Source organism: Manihot esculenta, chromosome 10, assembly GCF_001659605.2.
Source record: "Manihot esculenta cultivar AM560-2 chromosome 10, M.esculenta_v8, whole genome shotgun sequence".
Lineage (NCBI taxonomy): Eukaryota > Viridiplantae > Streptophyta > Magnoliopsida > Malpighiales > Euphorbiaceae > Manihot > Manihot esculenta.
In genome coordinates this window covers 9,692,834-9,714,330 of record NC_035170.2, presented here as the reverse complement: position 1 = coordinate 9,714,330, position 21,497 = coordinate 9,692,834, and the positions used below count along the sequence as shown (strand labels likewise).

At 32.4% G+C, this 21,497-nt stretch overlaps 2 protein-coding genes across 2 annotated transcripts; both read left to right on the top strand.

Annotated features, from left to right (window-relative positions):
- Positions 1 to 1,783: 1,783 nt before the first annotated feature.
- On the top strand, positions 1,784 to 2,970 carry LOC110624464 (2-hydroxyisoflavanone dehydratase). The gene has a single exon (XM_021769629.2). The coding sequence runs from the start codon at positions 1,855 to 1,857 to the stop codon at positions 2,767 to 2,769; it is 915 nt and encodes a 304-aa protein (XP_021625321.1). The 5' UTR covers positions 1,784 to 1,854; the 3' UTR covers positions 2,770 to 2,970.
- A 12,858-nt stretch (positions 2,971 to 15,828) lies between these two features.
- Positions 15,829 to 20,751, top strand: LOC110624538 (kinetochore protein NUF2 homolog). The gene is made up of 11 exons (XM_021769733.2): positions 15,829 to 16,131; positions 16,239 to 16,457; positions 16,794 to 16,884; positions 16,959 to 17,138; positions 17,936 to 18,025; positions 18,396 to 18,503; positions 19,223 to 19,276; positions 19,467 to 19,581; positions 19,674 to 19,831; positions 19,908 to 20,003; positions 20,420 to 20,751. Exons 1-11 carry the CDS (start codon positions 15,968 to 15,970, stop codon positions 20,459 to 20,461), a joined length of 1,317 nt encoding a protein of 438 aa, XP_021625425.1. The 5' UTR covers positions 15,829 to 15,967; the 3' UTR covers positions 20,462 to 20,751.
- Positions 20,752 to 21,497: the final 746 nt, after the last annotated feature.

Sequence of the window (21,497 nt, the reverse complement as noted above, 5' to 3'; positions counted from 1 at the left end):
AACTTAATTAGTACAATTATGCAATCTAATTCTTAGTATTCAAACTTTGCAATTAATATTTCACAATATTAGATATTTTATTATATATGATATATGAATTATAATTTTTAATTATGAATAAAAATCTCAATTTATTTTTTAATCTCAATGTTTTTATTTGTTATATTGATATGAGATAATTTATCAAATAAAAAATTACAATTATATTTAAATAATAAAAAAATGATTCTTTTGGTTGTTTTTCGTACACTGTGTCATCTAACAATGGACAAATTATTTAATACATTTAGTGTATGGTTGGACAAAATTATTTTTTAAATAAATTTATTGCGGTGTAGGACAAATTATTTAATATATTTGTTGTATTGTAAGACAAATTTATTATAGAAATAAGTTAAATTAAGCCATGTAGTTAAATAAATTCAATTTAATTTATTTTAGTTAATTAAATTTTTATATTTTTCTTTAAGATTTAAATAAATTCTGGCCAAATATAATTTTTTTAATAAAAGTATTTTTTATATAATATAATTTATTTTGTTATTTTAAAAATTATTTACTATTTTTATTTTTTTAAGTTTTATATTAATTAAAATATTTAATATTTTAAATTAAAAAGTATTATTTTATTAAAAACAATATTATATTAAATTAAAAATTATTTACTCTTAACAAAAAAAAAAATATAGATTTAATTGATAAAAAAAATGAATTGAATTAATACTTACATGAAAAAATATATGGATTTAATTGTACATATATCTAATTTATTATTAACTTTTTTGGTGAAGGTAAAAAGGTGGGAGATAAAATATTAATCAGAAATCTCTCGAGATTTAATGATATATATTTATTACAGGCTAAAATTTTGATTGGTTTAATTTAAAATCGAACTAAATTAAATAAATTAAAAATTGAAATTTTAGTATTTATAAAAATTAAATTGAACTGATTTTGAGTAGAAATTAAATCGAATTAAATCGATTTAAAATTTAATTATAATATTTCAATATTAATTATAGTCTAATCCGTTCGGTTTAATTTTTTTAATTTTTTATTAATATTAAATCAAATTAAAAAATTAAAAAAATTAAAAATTAAAAATTAAACCAAATCGAAATAAATAAAAAATCTAACAGAATTTATAAATTAATTTAATATAATTGATTTTTTCGATCTGAACTGAAAATCAATAATCTAACAATACCATTTATCGTTACTATCGATTGTGATGTTATGTATATGAGATCCATTATTTTAAGTTAGAAGTTAGTAATTTTAATTTAGACTAATATTTAAATTGTTTAGTTTAAATATTTTGATTTAGTGCAAAGTTCTATTGCTTTCCTTGGTTGAATCTGAAAAAATAAGATATTTAATTTCTTTTTTTTGAAAAAAAAAAATTTGAAGAAAAATTTAGATTAAAATAGATACAAACTTAAAAATAAGTTAAATTAAACATATTGGTAAGTTGTGAGGTGAAATTTGGACTCAGATCCTATAATTTTTCCAAACGAATTGCCTCAGAGAATTAGTCAAAAGCATGTGAGTCTTACATTCATATTCACCTCTCATTCTCAAATCCATTGTAGAACTGGTCAACCACCGCTTATTAATTCAGACAAAATACACACCACTGTTTCCCGATGATAGTCATTTTATTTTGTAATAAAAAAGGATTTTAATTTATATTTAAATAATATAAAATCTCATTACATGGAATAGCAGATTTATAGGTTATTGTGCCAACCACACAATTTATAAACTCACGTCTCAATCGCAATTTACTGCTTATATCCCATTGCTTTCCATCCTTCATACTCACATCTCTCTTTCTTCAATCTGCAAAGGAAAATGGCTACCGACTCCTCCTCTGAAATAACCCATGATTTTCCAGGCTTTTTCAAGGTATACAAAGATGGCCGCATTGAAAGATACATGAATTCTGATTTTTCTCCCCCAGGCCTTGACCCAGAAACCGGAATCCATTCCAAAGACGTTCTTATCTCATCCACCACCGGCGTAAAAGCTCGCATCTTCCTCCCAAAACTTGCCGATCCCTCCCGAAAGTTTCCTCTCCTCGTCCACTACCATGGCGGTGGATTCTGTATGGGATCCGCTTTAAGCACCAGGTTCAAAAACTTTCTCTCTGCTTTAGCCTCTCAAGCTAATATCATTACCATGTCCATTGAATACAGACTCGCTCCTGAGCACAAATTACCTATTGCATATGATGATTCATGGGAAGGGTTTCAATGGGTCGCTAGCCACTCCAATGGACAAGGTCCTGAGCCTTGTATCAACGAGCATGCGGATCTCGGGCGGGTTATCTTGGCCGGTGAAAGTGCTGGAGCTAATCTTGCACACTACGTCGCCGTGAAAGCTGGGGCTACACAATTGCCGGGTGTAAACATAACTAGGCTGCTTATAGTGCACCCATATTTTGGGACTCAACAAGTCGACAAGTTCTACAAATACATGTGCCCGACGAGTTCCGGGTCGAATGATGACCCGAGGCTAAACCCGGAAGTGGATCCGGATTTGATGAAGCTGAAGTGTGATAGGGTGCTGGTTTGTGTGGCGGAGAGAGATTTCTTGAAGAGTAGAGGAGATTCTTACTACGAGATAATGAAAAAATGTGGATGGGAAGGGGAAGTTGATTACTATGAGACTAAAAATGAAGAACATTGCTTCCATTTATTCAATCCTAAGAGTGAGAATATTGCACCTCTCATTAAGACAATGGTTGATTTCATCAAGCATGATTGATTTTTATTATTTGGTTTATTATTTTGTAGGAATTGTTGAAGTTGATTTTTGACATTTATGATTGTATTTTCATTTTCGAACTATATCTAATGATCTAAATATTATTGTTCAAAATTTTTTTTCTTCTATATAAGTCTAAATTTGTAATATCAAATTTTGTTATAATTAAAAGAATAAATAAAATTATTATAATTTACATTTCTCGGTCTATTTAATTATATTTAAACTTATTTCACATTTTAATAATATATTTTTAAAAATATGATATATCATTGGAGGAAAAAAGAGATATAAGTACGAGTGAGCAATCGGTCAGTTCGGTTTAAAATCAAATCGAATTAAATAAATGGAAAATTAAAATTTTGGTATTAGTGAAAATTGAATCGAATTGATTTTAGTTAGAAATCGAATCGAATCGAATTGATTTTAGTAAGAAATCGAATTGAATCGAATTGATCTGATTCGGTTTGATTTAGTTCGGTTTCATCTATTTGAGTTTTTAATAAATTTTTTATTTTTTCCACTTTATTTTTATTATTTTAAAATTTAATTGAAATATTTTAACTTTAATATGATCTAATCTCTCTATATTATCGAAAATAATATATTATTATCACTAATCGGTTCGATTCGATTTTTTGATTTTTTTCTGATCAAAGCTAAACCGAAATAACAAAAAATTTTAAAATTAAAAATCAAATCGAATCGAAATGAATAAAAAATCAAATCGAATTTTTAAATTAATTCAGTTCGATCGATTTTTTCGATTTGAACCAAATACTAATCACTCCTGGATATAAGGCAGATCTGCCAAGCGTTACAGAAAAATAAATACAAGGCAGATCTGCCAAGCTTTACAAAAAATAAATACAAGTTAAACCTAATAGTCCAAAGCACAACTATGCTAAAAGCTTAAACAAAACTCAGATAAATTTTAAATATAACAATATCAAATAAAACTTATACAGATAAATTTTTAATTATAGCCATTTATAATAAGTAAATTTTGAATATTTATAAATTTAATAATAATATTACGATTATGTTCCATTATGTTTTATTTTTAAAATTCTTTTCAACAAAAATTATGTAATACCACTACAAAAAAACTGTGAAATTGCGACCAAAATTTTTTGTTGCTATATAGCAGCCAATCAGCGACCATTTTGCTACTACATGAATAAAATAATATTTTTATTTAACAAAAAGCTCAACGACCAATTTTTGGTCGTTATTTGATCGCTATTTAGCGACCAAATATTAAATCGTCACTAAGTTTAGTTGGAATTAGTGGCGTGAGACATTTGCGACCATATTTGCGACGAAATTGCGACTATTTTTTGAGCGGAAATATAATATTATAATTTGCGACCATATTTAGCGATTAATTAGTTTAGTCGCTATATAGCGACTAATCAGCGACCATTTTATTTTTAAAATTTTAATTAAATTTTATTTTATTTAAAATTTTAAATTAAGTGATTTCAATTCGGTATACAAAATGACGTTATTTTGTCAATTTAAGGGATACTCTAACCTAACCCTAAGTCATTTTTCGTTCTTTTCTTTCATACTGCATCTCCAGTCTGCCTTCCTCCCTGTTGATTTGATTTTCTGCCGCCCTTGCCTTAGAAGAAGCAAGTGCATCATTACTAGTTCGTTGCCGTCACGGCGTGTCATCGGTCACTGCTAGTTCACTCCTAGTCTGCTGGTTCACTCTTGCTGAGAAGAAGCAAGTTCCCCTTTGCAAAGGTATGTTTTCTGTTCTACACAGCTTTCTCGCATTAGAGAGGGAAAAAAAGCTTATCTGAATAGAAACTTGGTTTCTTCCTTTTTTCTCTTTCCACTTCCATAACCACTGCAACTTCCTCTCACTCTCCACAGCTCCCTACGCTTCCACAAACACAAACTTAAACACTGCCATTTACAATCACACACTCTTTGTCTCAGATCTAAACCCATATTTTGCTTTCCTTTGTGTTTGTTTTCTTTTTTTTTTTTTTTCTTCTTTTTCATGTCAGATAAGTATATCTGAGTCTGAAGATAATGTCGAAGTCGGAATCCCAATCACGAGCTTCTATCTTCACCTCATTTTCCCACGCTGATCATCAATACCCAGATATGGATACGATGGTTCAGTTGATTCAAGCGTTACAAAATCCTGAAACACGAGAGCGTGCTCTTCTCCTTCTATCCAGGGTTTATTAACTTTGCTTCTTCTTTACTTTAGTCCTTTTTTATTGTTTTGTTTTCAGCGAATTATATTGATTTAGTTCTGACCTGATGATTTTGATTTGGATGCATAATTTTTTTTATATATAAATTTTTATTTGTATAATTTATATCTAGTCAGCATTGTTTTTCCATTTATTTATAAGCATTCAAAGTATTTCCTTCTTTGGTGAATTTTTATGCACGTTCATCTGTAAAGTAGAGATTTTATGTTAGATTTTTCAAATTTTAATTAATTTTTGGGAATAATCTAATGTTGTAATTTTATGTTTGCATGTATATGCTTCTGTTTTGTTTGAGATTGTGAATTGCATTGCTTGTCGTTACCTCTCAATTATGATAAGAGAGATATTGTATTATAGGTTTCTGTTTCGAATATGTCTTATTAATATCATAATTGCCCAGTTGTTGTATCAATGGAAAAGCAATAAATATGAGCTCATGGGGGTTGAGAAATTATTCATTGTACACAGTATATATACACCCTCTCTTAAATGATCTGTGTGGAATCTATTCTCCACTGTTGAAGATAGATTCTACATGTACATAACTGCAAGATATTCCATAATTTCTATTGATTGTTGTTAGACTTTTTCTGGAAGATGTAATGAAAGTTTATGCATTCCATTGTTGACGTGTTGAATAACAAAGTTTTCCTGTCTATGAACTCATAGCTTAACAATAATTGAAATTGCTTGCTTAACATTTAGGCTGCTTCACCTCACCCTTTTTACTATTTTGAGGTTGCAGAAATATTCAGTAGCAGATTCCATTTTTTTTTAATCTTTAGCTAATGTTCTCAAATGCCTTCCTTTTATTAATGAAAGAAATAATAATAATTAAATTGTAAACGATAAAGAAGTATATATAGAAAAACCATGGAAGAAACGTCTTGTAATTAAAACTTTCTAAATACGTTGCTATTTTAATTATTATTTTTATGAGAATTATAATTGTATATTGATCTCTCAAAAATTTTAGTCACCTTAATCTTCAAATCATAATTTTTTTTTAAAAAAAATTAACTGAATTCCAGGATTTTGAGTATCATAATCAAGCATGATTCTTTCAAGAGAAAAATAAATAAATAAATCATGTTGTGGTCGTTTACTTGCAGTGTAATGACCATATTTCAACATAAACAAATCAAATATTAAATATGTTGAACAACATATTTTGTTTAAATTTAATTATTTAACTTATTAAATTGTAGAAATAGTAGTAGATCCATTAGCTATAGGCTTTAGTGAATTCAGGGAAAAATCTTGTCTTGTTCAGTGTATACTGTGTAAGGTGGTCCTAAATATAGGGAGTGGGGTAGAGGCAATTCTTTATGCATGAGTCTTGCCACACAGCACAATTGTGAACTTAAGACCTTGTTAAATTGGGGTAAATAATCTAGTAAAATATTTTATTACTATTATTATTAATTCAAATTTAGGCTAAGAAAGTAAATTTTTTTCTTTTTAGGAAACAAACTTTTAAAGGTAAGCCATTCAATTATAGTAACTTTATTTATTTAACAGGGATTGTTAGATTGCTCTTTTCTGATTAAAAGTAATATATTTTATTAATGGCATTCTTGTTTTTTAACTTAAAATTAATTGTAATGGCACAACCTTAAGTGGAAGAAAGGGATGGGACATGCAAGTGCAGCAGTAAGGTGCACATGCTGTGCAACACTGCACTTGCTACAAGTGCAGCAACAACGTGCACATGCTGTGTAGCACTGCACTTGCTGCAAGTGTAGTGCTACACTTGCAGCAAGCATCTGCTGTGCATAAATGTTGTGCAGTGCAGCATTGCACTTGCTGCAAGTGCAGCAGCAAGGTGCACATGCTGCCCAGCAATGCACTTGCAGCTAGTGCACTATGCACAACAGCACTTGCAGCTACCTGATACAAAGACTTTCTGACAAATGAAAAGAAGAAAAAAAAGAGGAGTGCTTATATATCAGTTAAAGTTTGAGATAAATGAAATTTAGATTGGAGTACTCCAGAGTATGTAGCAAAGTCAATGAAGTACTCAAAAAACCGCCTAACAGAGAAGGGAGTGAAGGAGCTTGTAACAGCCCGGACGTGATCCCCGGCACTGTTACCGCTCACGGCCCAGGGCTATCCCTCGCCTGGCCTCTTGCCACCTCGGGCTTTCCACTGGCGTAAGGGAATAGTCTGGTGAGAGTGAGTACCAATTGTTCCAATGGCACAATTGGTACTCACTCTCACCAGACTATTCCCTTAAAGTGGGAGGTCAAGGGTTCGAGCAGTGGGGGAGGCGACCTAATTTCCAAAGGGAAATTTGGGCCAAATCCACTTGGGGTAAGATGGGCCGTAGGTGCTCTCCCGAGGGACAAATCCTGCCTGGAACCCGTGAGGGTGAAGGGATGTTAAGAGCTGCTCACGACGCCAGTGGAAAGCCCGAGGTGGCAAGAGGCCAGGCGAGGGATAGCCCTGGGCCGTGAGCGGTAACAGTGCCGGGGATCACGTCCGGGCTGTTACAGAGCTGGTCCTTCTAAACATACAGGCGGGTCCATAACACATGAGGAGCATGCTAGACGCATACAAAATGCTAACACAGACAAAGTTCCTCCAACTGCAGCTGAGTTGTTTCTCCACATCCATACAAAGAAGAGTGATCGCAACAAATTTGTTGATAAACGAGCTGAAATTGTTTATGTAAGTTTCTATATAAACAAGTTGTCTTTCTAAGTAATATCTTGCAAGTATGATTTTGATGTCTATGTGATTGATTTTCAGCTGTGTGATTGATTTTGAGTTGTTGATTGATTTTGAGTTGCAAGTATGATTCTGATATCTAGGTGATTCTCACAAGGAAATTGTTTATGATTCTCACAAGGAAATTGTTTATGATTCTCAGTTGTGTGATTGATTTTTCTATTATCATATCTTGGAAGTATTGTAAATGTGATATCTTGCAGGTATTATAATTGTTATATCTTGTAGGTATTATAATTGTTATATCTTGTAGGTATTAGCATTTTTCCTTACTTTAGTATTCAAATTGAACTGTTATTATGTGATTTTCTAGGAAAATTATCTGAAGCTAAAAGAACAACAGTCAAGCCAGTATGTGGGATCAGATCATGTGGAAGGAGATTGAGGAACTATTAATGAGGATCAATTGTTTATTACTGCAGCAGGAGGATGGCAAAAAAGTCGAGTTTATGGTTTAGGTAGTGCTGCCTCTTCTGCCTTCTCTCAAACAGGAACTAGGGGAACATTTGTTGATGTTCCATCATCCCAATCACCAGAATGGAAGAAGGAAATTGAAGCAAAGTTTGAAGAGAAGCATAATAGTTTGCAAAAACTTGTAGAAGACCAAAATCAGATGATAGCTCAAATGCGTGATGAACTATAGGCAGCGAAGATGGGACAACAGTCTTCCTCATTGATGCCATCATCATCTGATATTCATCCAGCTCATAGATCCCTTGGTGATTCACATATGGATTAGCATGATGTCATTTCTCATTGACTTAAATAATATACTTTATGATATGAATTTGATACTATTTAGATCCATTATGTATTTTGAGATATTTTAAGTTTCTTAGTGTTGAACTATAGTAATGTTTTGAACTTTTAGATTGCAGAATTATGAAAATGAAGTTGATATGTATATATTGTCTTTGATGTTTTATATATTGGAATGTGTATGTACATATTGATATTATAGCAAGTTTATGAATTTATTTGAAAAATGATATGAATCAGATTGGGTAATTTACGATTTAGTCCCTGGGTATTGCCATTATTAACAAGTCAGTCCCTGTATTTTCAGAAACCTATTAAAACGTCCTTATGTTTTCTCTCCGTCAACGAAATAGTCCTTTTGTCTATTTTTGCCGTTAAAAATATAGTAAAAGACTAAATTACCCCCAATTATTTTTCTCCTCCTCCTCCTTCCTTTTCTTCTTCATCAATTCTTCTTCCTTTTGCTTCTTCTTCTTCTGCTTCTTCTCCTTTTTCTTCTTCAGCTTCTGTTTTTTCTCCTTCTTCTTCTGCTTCTTCTCCTTTTTCTTCTTTTGCTTCTTTTTCTTCTTTTTCTTCTTCTTCTTCTTCTCATTCTTCTCCTTCTTCTTCTTCTTTTTCTTCTTTCTCTCCTTCTTCTTCTTCTTCTCCTTCTTCTTCTTCTTCTCCTTCTTCTTCTTTTTCTTCTTTCTCTTCTTCTTCTTCTTCTTCTTCTTCTTCTTTTTCGGCGGCGGAGGAGGAGGAGGAGGAGGAGGAGGAGGAAGAGGAAAGAAAAGATATGGACTATTTTGTTGATAAAAAGAAACAATAAGGATGTTTTAATAGATCTAAGAAAAGATAGGGACTATTTCGTTGACAAAAAGAAACAATAAGGACGTTTTAATATATTTCTAAAAATATAGGGAGAGACGATTTCGTTGACAGAAAGAAACGATGAGGAGGGACTATTTCGTTGACTTAAATAAACGATAAGGATGTTTTAATAGATGTGAGAAAAGATAGGGACTATTTCATTGATGGAAAAAATAATAAGGACGTTTTAATAGATATGAAAAAAGATAAAAATATTTTAATAGATTTTTGAAAATGTAAGGACTAACTTGTTAGTAATTACAATATACAAGGACTAAATAAATGGTTTTATTTGAGGGTAAAATTGGATTTTAAAAATTTTCTCTCTCCTCCTTTATCTAATTTTAACGGAAAATAGGACGGAAGGACTATTTCGTTGACGGAAATAAAACATAAGGACGTTTTAATAGATTTCTAAAAATACAGGGACTGACTTATTAATAATGGCAATACCTAGGGACTAAATCGTAAATTACCCAATCAGATTTAAATGCATTTATTAGTAACTAATCAGCCACAAAAGTAAATTAAATAACAAATATTTTTTTGATTTTACTATTAATTTGCGACGAAATAGCGACTAAATGCTCTTCCCTGAGACCAAATAACGACAAAATATCGACCAAATTAGCGATCAAAACAGCGACCATTTCGCGACCAAAATTTAACGACCAATTTACTTCCACACGGTGACTAATATTTCTAATACTTAATTTGCCATGATACCAAATTAGCGACCAAAATATGGTCGCTGATTCGTCGCTAAAATAGCGACGAATTTTCAAATCGTCGCTAATACTTAGCAACTGGCCAAACACCGACCATTTCATTTTGGTCGCTAAATAGTCGCTATTAAAATAGCAATCAAATTCTTCCTTTTAGCGACTAAAATTCTGGTCGCTAAATCACTGTTTTTTTTAGTATATTTTGATCCGAATATTTTCCATAATTTGCATCAAAAGAAAAAAATATGTAAAAAATATTATAATTTTATTTATATTTAGAATTTTTCAAATACTTTTTATCAAAATTAATATACTAATTAATTTATTAAAACAAGTCACTTATTAAATATGTAATATAAAAAAAATTATTATTTAGTTTTTATAGAAAAACTCATTAATTAATTTTTTATTTTAAAAAAAATACTAAACTTTTGAAGATTTTTAAAAATTTACTAATTAATCATACCCTTAATATTAGTTGTTAAATATTATAAAAAAATCTTAAATTCTCTTGATAAAAATAAATTAATAAATAAATTTTTTACAAAATTAAAGAATTAGAGTTTTTCTAAATTATAGAAATTAAATATTAAAATATTTAATAGCTAAAATTAATAAAATAACTAATTAGTAAAAATTTTAAAAATTTTAATAATATTTTAATATATTTTTTAAAATTAAAAAATAAATTAAAAAGCTTTTTATAATATAAAAATTAAAAAATATATTTTTTTAAATTATTGGGACATGAAATGGTGAATAGGACCAAGTTAGCAAATCTAGGATGAAGAGATGCACAGTGAGCATAGTACTGGGGTTTTTAAGCCTTTCTTTTAGTGTATGCTTTGATTGTTGAGTATCGGTACAAAGCGAGCTTGAGGATTTTTGTAGGTTAAGGTCGCGTTACCTTTCATAACGAGTTTTCATAGAAGGACGCATTAACTTCCTTTTGACTAAATCAATAACAAAGGGATGCTTAGATATGCCTACCACTTGTTTGATGAAAGATCCAATGATTTTTTCTCATCTTCAAAAGCTATTAAAACTTTCCTTTCACATGAAATATGCACCATGTGGAGAATTCTATACGTAAGGTGTTTGTGATTATACTCAAACTGCATCCTTTTAGGTAGTGGTCATAGTTTTATTTGGTTAACAAATCAATATATATTGACTCTTGTATGTTCAAATGGTGTCCTTAATTTAGAACTGTTAGGGTACTAGGTATTTCTCGACAGTGAAAACTTTAAAAAACCTTTTATATAAATATCAACCATCCATCGTTCTCCTCATATAGGCTAAGAATCGGTTTAAGTATATGAAATATTTGCAACGTTAATGTGGCTCTCCTTTTTCAATTTTCATTTATCCGATTGGAAAGGAAGGGGTTTATCATTTTATTGGAACAACTTTTTGTTGTTGAAACGGTGATTAGTTTTTCAACACTTTGTGGATTGTCATGTACAAATTGTTAATGCAAAAGTACAATGGCAAATAACTTTTGCATATGGATATTTTGATATGGGCAACCAAGATCTTTTGCAAAATGATTTAATGTAGTATAATAGTCCGGTTCAAACTGACTCAAATAATTTTTAGATTTATTTTCCACTTGACCCAAAATAGTTAATCCGAATTATTTAATAGTTTTTTACTATAATTTATATATTAAATTCAACATTTATAATCGGCCCCGATGTGGAATTATAAATTCCACATCTATCCAAATTGCGGGTCCCACACTCCTCTTAAATTTTACGATGTCTTGGTTATAATTTTTCTATGCTGAATTGAATACAATTGGTAAGTCAGGACTAAACTCTTAGGTATTGTAGTTTGCTAGTGCTTTGGATGGCTCTATCTCGTCTTACGGGTAACCCTTTCCTCGTAGATCCACTAGTCTCGCACAATTTTTCTGATTCATAGTGGCTTTGATACCAATTAATGTAACAGGCCCAAACTGAACCAAATAACTTTTGGAACTATTTTCTACTTGGTCCAAAATATTTCAACTAAGTTATTTAGTAGTTTTTTACTAGAATTTATATATTAAAATCAATATTTATAATCAGCTGATATGGGATTGTAAATCCCACATCTATCTAGGGTCCCACATTTAAGATGCCTCTATGTTTCATAAGACTTGCCATAGTGTTGTATTGACAATTTCAATACAATTCTAAACTAGGAGGATAAGTTAGGAGGTTGTGAGGTATAGTTTTATCAAGGCGGTAGGTTTTAATGATTTTATACACTCTTGTGCTCTGATGGAAATAATATAAAAAGGTTATGTTTGATATTTTAAGATCCAAAAAATAGGATTTACAGTGTGAGTATAAGCTTAGCCAGAGAGAATCGCGTCTCTCCCCCTTTATCCCTTTTCCTTTTATCCTCTAGTGACATATAACAGTCACTCTGCTACAGTAGCACCTGTTTCTGTCACTCAGATACATATATGCGGACTCGCCAACTTACCTCTCTTTGTCAGGCGGTCATTTAATTCCCTCCGGCGCGCATGCTAGTAGAGCTGCGAAGTGACTGGGCCTGCTATTCTGCCCTGCGTCATATCACCAAGCTAGATTGTCTTCTGTTGGACTTGCGCGTATGGCTGATCCGGCCTGCTTCACGTCGTCGGGCTAGGGCTCGCGATGTTGGGCCGGTCTGCTTGAGAATGACTTAATTGGCTTTGGACTTATATTCTTCTTCAGAGTCCGAACACATCCCAAAGTGTAAGAAGTCCGGCGGTCATCAAGTGCCCATTTACCTCCTCAGTAATTATTTTGCAACGACCCGGAAACCGAATCGCTACCGGCGCTAGGATTCAAATCGACTTAAGATCTCCAGAACCTGTAGCAAGCCTACTATACATCCTGTGTATCTAATAAAATCCCATACATGATCATACATTGACACAAAAGCTTAAACATTTCACGAACCAAGGCCTGACCTGTGCATGCATCATAAACTGTATACATAAAATCCACACTAGAGCTCTCATCAAATGCTCTAGTATGGTAACCATCACATGCCTCAAGCTTGGTTCAAACATAACTCATCATTAAAAACTTTTACATAAAGATCATGAACAATAGGGATTTACAAAAACATATACTAGGGCCAAGCACAATTCTAATCCATTAAATAATATATGTCCACAACTATTCTATTACATTAAACTATACCAGCCATTTGCCGACTCTCCCAAGCTATCTTTGACCCTGCAAACCTGGGGTTAGGAGAAAGGGATAAACTACAAGAGTCTAGTGAGCAGAATATAAAAAAATAGTTTAATAAACATATGCTCATATGAAATGCGTCACAACACAAACAATTCACAACAAGATGGACTTGTCACCAGTAACCTTCTACATAATCCAATGTGCCCGGCTATCGACGGAGCTCCTCAAGACTTTTGCTTAAACATAACATAACATATCCATAAATGTCAGGAGTGTAGAATGGACATCGACCTGAACTTCCGTATCATATCATATCATATTATATCGAGGGCTAGTGGGTCATCTAATATCCATCCACATCAACAGTAAAATATGCAATGCATCATATTCGTGAATTCTAATGCAACATCCTAATAAATAATATGGTATTCGTGATGCATGAACATGCTTAAAAGGTTTGATTTCTTTAAAACAATAGATTAGTTTAGTTCTACTCACCTCTGACTGACGCTTACCTAACACTATAGCAGCTAACTCACTGCTGGCCTCTACGATCTCCCAGGTCCGATCCTACACAGATGGACTCTAATGAGGGACCAAACATAGCTATTACATGACTCAAAACAACTCCCCAAAAATCTCCTAAAACATAACAAAACATGCATAGGAAACAAGCAAAGGAAGGTTGGGCAGGGGACTTTCGGCGGCAGGTTCGGCAGCCGAAGGTCCCTTCCAGATCCGAAAGTCAGGCACTTTCGAGGGCAGGTTCGGCGGCCGAAGGTCCTCCACAGATCCGAAAGTCAGGAACTTTCGGGGGCGGGTTTGGCGGCCGAAACCCCAACACAAATCCGAAAGTCATGCTTTCGGGGGCAGATTAGGCGGCCAAAAGGCTGCCTCCCATGCAGGTTCGGCGGCCGAACCTTGCTTCGGCGATCGAACTTGGGTTCTCTAGCTAGGCAAAACCCGTTTCTGCCCTAGGCATTCAGCCTCCAAAACTCTCAAATCCTTACACTTAACTCCTCAAAACATGCATACACACATATCAAGCATAAAGGGCATAAAAACTAGCCTAAACCCCAACAAACAACTATAAAACATCACAAGAGCAAGCATTCATCATCAAAACTAACACAAACCCTAACACTTTAGATCTAATCAATTCATGCATTTTTAACCCTTAACCCTTTTTTAAAACTTACTTAAAACATAGGAAAATGCAAGGATCTACACTTACCTTGTGAAGATTTAAGGTAGATGCGACCCAAGCTTGGAGTTGAGGAGAAACAATCTCAAAACTTTAAAATCTTGGATTCAAGTTTAAAACTTCAAAAACAAGCGAAAACTCTTGAATATTTTGAAGGAAAAACAATAAAATCAACAATGGAATGGCAAGAACTCCACCTTCGGGAGCTGAAAGGAGAGCTCCCGCGATAGCACCATGTTCGGCGGCCGAACATAAGGTTCGACGGCCGAACTTGGGTTTTTCCCCTCCAAAGTATTTTTCTTCAAAACCCTTTTCTTTCTTTCTTAAAACCTTAAAATTTTCAAATTTATTTTATAAAAACCTTATTTTACCCTTCTAAGGGGATTCCAACTTCAAAAATTTCGGATTCCAATGGGGATTTGGAATTCCAACGCCGGAGCTTAGCCGGGTATTACATATTCCATGAGTGATAAGGGAGTAAATCCCTAAGCCCTTGTTTCCCTGCCTTTACTCTTTTATAGCTAAGAAATATAGTTGTTGGGACTAAATGAAGCAGAAGAGAGAATGTAGAGACCGAAATGAAGCACACTAAATTCTGTAGAAGTGCTAGCCTTTTATAGCTAAGAAATATAGTTGTTGGAACTATTAGAAAAATCAAGAAAAACTCTAATAAAAAAATATTCAATAGCTAAAAATCTCTAATAAAAAAAAACTAACAAAATTATATCTGACTTAAAATAATTTGAATGAATAAAAAAAGTTATTTACAAGTTTTAAAATTTAAATATATGAAAAATAAAAATTTTACGGTTCTATTTATTTACATATGCAAAAAGATAAATCGATGGCTTTAAATTAAAATTATTTCTTGGTCCAATTTCCTACCCGCGAGTCCTGCTTTTCTTGCATTTTTATAAGCCCAATAAATAAAAGCCATTTATAAAGCAAAGAAAAATTGCGTTTCGAATAAGTGTGGGATAGAAAGCTTTTTGAAATATTTTTAATATTAATATTTTTTTCACTTTAAAATTAATATTTTTTAAAAAATTAAAATTTATTTTTTAAAATGAAACAATATAAAAAACCTTTAAATATTATTATAAAATATATTTTTATATTAAATTAATTATTTAGGTAAATGGATCAATTGATAGCCAAATATATGTGTATGTATGCATCTGAATCCCATTCTTCATGTTATGAGAATTAATTTTTAAATCAAAATCGTACTAATAGAGTTTGTAATTGAATATCTAAAAATACCGACATTTTTATCATCCTATTTGTGATGTTGCTAAGATGGGCCGGACGTATCGGCCCATTAAAGGCCCCATTCATATCGCATAGGCGTATACCTAAATTTTCTGGGCGGGAAAATCATTTGAGCGAAACAAAAGCTGATCCTTCATCTGAAACCGACTCTGTTTGGCGTCCTGGAAAGCTTACGAATTTCATATTTACGTTCTGTAATTATTTGAAACCCATTTCCTTCCGCCCCTTACTTCCTCTCTAGAAATGTCGAAGTTCGACTACCCAAGACTGTCCCGCGGGGAAATAGTAACGGTACTGGCAGAGTCACAGATCGCCGCAGTAGTAGAGAACGATATAAGGAACCCAAACCCAGATTTCTTGTCTGATCTCTACACCCGACTTCTGATTCACCTTGATCTTCTTCTTGAGTACGCTCCTTTGTTTTTTTTTTTTTTTTTCTTTTGAAATCCGAACCCATTTATTATTTTGGCGGAATTTAACAGTACTACTTCGAGGGTTTTGTGATTTTCTGCAGAGAAGATCAAGGGCAAGTGGAGTTCGCTGCTTTGGAGCAGCTTGAGAACCCAGACCATCATGCGGACTCTGTTAGGACTATGAATATGTATATTAGGATAAGGGAGATGTTGGGCTTGGTGGATTGCCCATTGAAATTTACCCTCAAAGATCTTTTGCGGCCACAAGGAGACCGGACTGAAATTTTTCTAAGTGCAATACTCAATTTCTGTCTTCACAAGTATGTTTCTCTTACTTATTTTGCATTGATAAATTGTTTGCAATTTCTTTTATTCTGGGAAACTGGGAGTAATTTGGAAATTTATGCAATAAGTTGAGGGTTTATTTGCTGGGCTGTTTTATCTAATCGCACGGTGAGGAAGACTTTTCACTTCCGAAATTAGTGCAACATATTTGTTTTGTCTGTGCTTTCATCCCATTCGAACTTTGTGAAATGGTTTCTGTAGGGGTAAGTAGAATTATCTTAGTTTCAACCAAGAGAATGTGGCATTCTGAATTTCTTTCAATTACTAGTTCTTTGATGGTTTCTAATTACCCTGTTCATTTTCTTCACCAGAGAATCAAAAATGAATCTGCTAAGACCAATAGGGGAGGAACTCACACTTCTTGATGATCAGCGAAGGGAATGGGAGGATAAGATTTCACAGGTGACTGGAGAGAGGCTCTTGAATTCGTAAAGTGGATTGAGTATTTGTTTCCACTAAAGTGTTTGTCTTTGCAGTTGAATGCACAGATATCTGACTATAATGAAGCAAGGGAAAGAGAGTTGCCACTTGTGCAAGAAGTAGATACCAGCGTTAAAGAATTGCATCAGACCATTGCAGGCCTCAACAATCACCAGTTGTCACTCAGAGCTTCTTTCCGAAAGTTGAAGGAGAAGACTGGGGAAATAGATGAGGAGGTAAGATTTTACAGTTAGCTTGTGTAATCTCTGTTGAATAAAAGTGATAAATTAATATGATAACGGTGCTCGTCTCTGGAAAAAGTCTTTTGCAGCACCTTTTTCTTAAAAAAGTTAAATTTCTTTTATAAGGATGTACTTCATAAAAACAGAACCGGCTGATTGCAATTTATCAGAGACAAATTAGAGCGTGCTACTTGCAATTTATCAGAGACTATAAATTCTCTCCTGTTTCATTAAAGCTCCATAACATTCGCAAGGACCTCTGGTGTCTCTGAACCTAGGATCCAGCTTAGCTGTAACATGTCTGCTATAGAACTTACTCTTCTTGATATTTCTATTGTTCTATAGTATCGTAGTTTTAGGTGTTAATACTGTATTCTTAAGTTAGTTTTCTCTCGCAGCTTTGTTCTGTATCATGAATATGGAGATATTATATGTGTGTATGTGTGTGTGTGTATGTATGTATATATATATATATAACTTTTTTCTATTCAGCTTTTCACACAGATATACTGGACTATGTTATGCTATGTACTAATTATTTTTTCTGATATTTCTCTCAACTTATCTTGTGGACAGTTAGGCTTCTTTAGGGGCTTATTTGAATATCGTGTGTATATTTATTAATGAATCACAAATTTGGTTCATCATCTGGATTGGGTTCTTCTTATGTCTATAAGTAGGCTGGCCATATAAACTACATAATCTATTATTCATTTTCCTCTTCATGAGCACATTTTTCTTGTTATTGTTGACATCAGTACATCACTATACCTTCTTTATTGCTCTTGCAGATTTCAAAAGCTGAGTTTGACCTCGTACAAAGTGTCCAAGAAAATGCAAGCCTGCGTTCAAAAATTGTTCAATCACCTGATAAATTGCAGGTACCTTTCTTTTATTTTAAAATTCATCTGAGATGTTCTATTGGCTATATTTGTTCACAATTCGATCTATGTCTTCTCTGGTAAGCTTTTCACTGGCAGTTATATATATATACAAAATCTGAGGAAAAGTTGTATGCTGAGCAAATATCTCCTTCAGTTCTTCTAGTGTCATTCTTACTCTGCAGTGTTTCCTACCTGTTTTCAAGTTTGCTTTCTGTTTTATTATTTAATGTAAAATTGATTTTAGGGTGAGTAATAGTCTTACAAATTACTCTACTTCCCATTGTCAGGTACCTTTTCTTTCTTTCTTTCTTTCCTTTTTTTTTTTAAACCTGCTTTCTTTGTTGAACTTTCCCATATGTACTGAAAGAGGGCTTTGGAGGAGAAGAAATCATTTCGAGAAGAGGCAAGGAATGCTGAAAGATTAGCCATACAATCCTTTCAGGAGAAGACTTCCATTCTGGAGGTTTATTCAAAGGTATTTTCTTTTTATGAACTGCTATGTTTGCCTTCCATGGTCCTCTATTTACAGGCTGGATAGGCTAATGGAGTGGGCTAACAGGTTTGTCTAATTATGTACCTAGTGAAAAATTCAACATTGCCTTGTTGCGTTACAGATGTTATTAAAGTGCACCTGCCCAAAAGGTATTGATTTCTTAAATGGGATAGTTTATCCTGGTAGACTTCAAAATAATGTTGCGGCTGGAGAATTTGATCTAGAATTATGTTGGATTCTTTCAAGTTCCAAATAATCTAACCTCAAATGGCAAATTGTTCTCAATCTGTTGGACTATGAGGTTTAGATCTTCTATTATGTTTAGGTTATGGTACATAGAATGGTTTACGAAACTAATTTTTTTGGGAGCATTATCTTGTCTAGTTATGACAAAATAATCTATTAAGTGCTGTTGCAATCTTATGGTCTAGGATAGCCAAGTGACCTTAGATTGGGCAAAGAATATATTTTCTAGATAATGATGCTTCTGATACATGCAAGTATTCCTCAAGATCTTTTGTAGATTGTGGTTATTCTATCCTTTCAATCAGTCAGGTTATTCCTTTTAAGAATTAGTATATTACTTTTTTTTATTTAAAGTAGAAGCGTTCAAATGCATGATGATAGAAAATTCACAGGTTTCACAAGTTCAGTTCAGTTAAAGGGTAACTAACCAGCGTTGTTTTTATATGCTATTTCAGACTTCTAAGAAAATGGCAAAGCACCTCAACCAGATGCAGGCTATACATGAACAGGTCACTACTCACCCCCCCCCCCCCCCCCCCCACCCTTTTCCTTGCTCTCCAACTAAATATTGTTAGTAATTGACCTTATCATCATCATTTGGATTTATATATTTCTTTTCCCAGAAACGGCTTTTGATTTTGTATTAGCAATGCAATGATATTACTGAAATATTGTAATCTGAAACTGTACCTATGATAGGTAAATTCTGCAAAGTCCATTGAGAAAGACTACAAGACCCTAAAAGCTAAGTTAAGTGATGATGTAGTGTTGGATAAGTCACTTGATGCCAAACTGGTTGAACGGCAAGCTAAAGGTAGTTTCTCAGGCAACCTATATTGAGTTGTTGCTTTCTATATCTGGATGACCACACAAGGGAGTTTTGATCATATTTTCCTCCATTTCCAGCGCAACAGTTGGATGAGTTAAGAAAGATGTTGGAGAAAGAAGGAAATTTAAAGTATGAGGAGGCTACAAAGGAATGTAATAGTATTAAGTTGGAGGTGGAATCAAGGAGGGTTGATCTGGCAGCAAGGCAAAGGAAGCTTGAGGCTGTACTATCAGAGGTAATTTTTATTTTGAATTTTGGCCAATTAATTCATAGTCTTAAGTATCGTAATGTTGATTTTCTTCAATCAATAGGTTGATGCTGTTAAATCCAAAACAAATTTGGTGAAAGAATCTGGAGCTGCTAGAGTGCAAGATTTAGTTCATAAATGTGAAGAGGTTGTGGAACAGGTGCAATACAATACTGAACACTTGCATTCATAAATTTCTGTACATGCATTTTAGTTATAAAGAATGAAAATGGCCTCCTTGCTCGAATTGACTATAAGTTCACCCATGCTATAGCTACATCTCCAGTTCCCAATTAAGTGAATATGTACATGTGTATCTGTAGGAAAAGTTGTTCTCTTTTCTTTTTTTTTTTTTTTGGGGGGGGGGGAGCTGATCCTTTCTTGTCTAATCCATTAGCCCTAATGAGAAATTAACCGCACCCCTTGTAACCATTGGGTCTTCATCTCATTCAGTGGTTGGATCTAGGCATGACAATTACCATATCCTTGCCTATGTTAGAATATTTGCGGAGCTGGTTTATTTGTTTGCTTTGATTTACATGTGGTAGCTTAATTTTTCTGTTTGTCTGGTTGCAGTTTCAACAATATAAGAATTCTATGGAGGTCTTGCTGCAGTAATGAACACATTTAGCAAGTAATTGCATAGTGTAATTTGGCGTTTGTGTTTCAACAATATAAGAATTCTTTTATGTTATTAATGATGGATACATACATTTGCTGGGTAATGCATAGTGCAATTTCTTGTTTAAACTTATAACGTCAAAGTGACTGGCTGACATCCCTCATGATCCAAGTCAAGCCACTAATACTATTAATGTTCATTTATCTCATCATTTATACCACTTATAACAAATTTTTGTAATAATTTGATTAAATATTTGTATACACTTTAATCAAGTTTGCATAAATCTGTAGCATTTTCTTGTTTTAAATTTTTATACCGTGACTCGCTCATCTCCCATTAGCTAGCTTAAGCCATTGTTGGTGTTCATTCATCTCATCAGGAAAGTTATTACATGCTTTTGAAAATATCACTTCATTAAAGTGAGGGGTTAGAAATACAAAAAAATTATTATTAATGTATTTTATTATTATTGAACACCATTTCAATGTGATGAGGCAGCATTTCAACTTTATAATATATTAGATAATTTGCTTTAGGCTCGTACTAATTTTAAAATTTATAAATTTTTTATTAATATATAAAAATAAAATAATATTTTAAATTTTACTATTTTTTTTCTTGATTTTTATGTAGACTAAGATATATATATATGCTTTTATTATATTAAAGAAATATAATATATTTAAATGTTATTTTTTTATTATATCAATAATATTATAGGAAATATCAAATTTTTTATAATTTTATGAAATATTATTAATAATTAGAAAAGCATATGTTTTAGGTGTATGTAAATAACTTCTTGTAATTTATTTGATAACAATTGTTATTTATTATAGCATTATGTGGATAATTAATAAATACATTGTAACTTATGAATACATAATTAGAAATTTAATTTTTAACCCATAATTTAATAATTTTTATTATTTTTTGAGTGGGTAAAACTCATATACATATATATATGTGTATTAAATCCTATTTTTGTGAAATATAATTTTTAATATGTTAAAAGGATAATTTTTTATT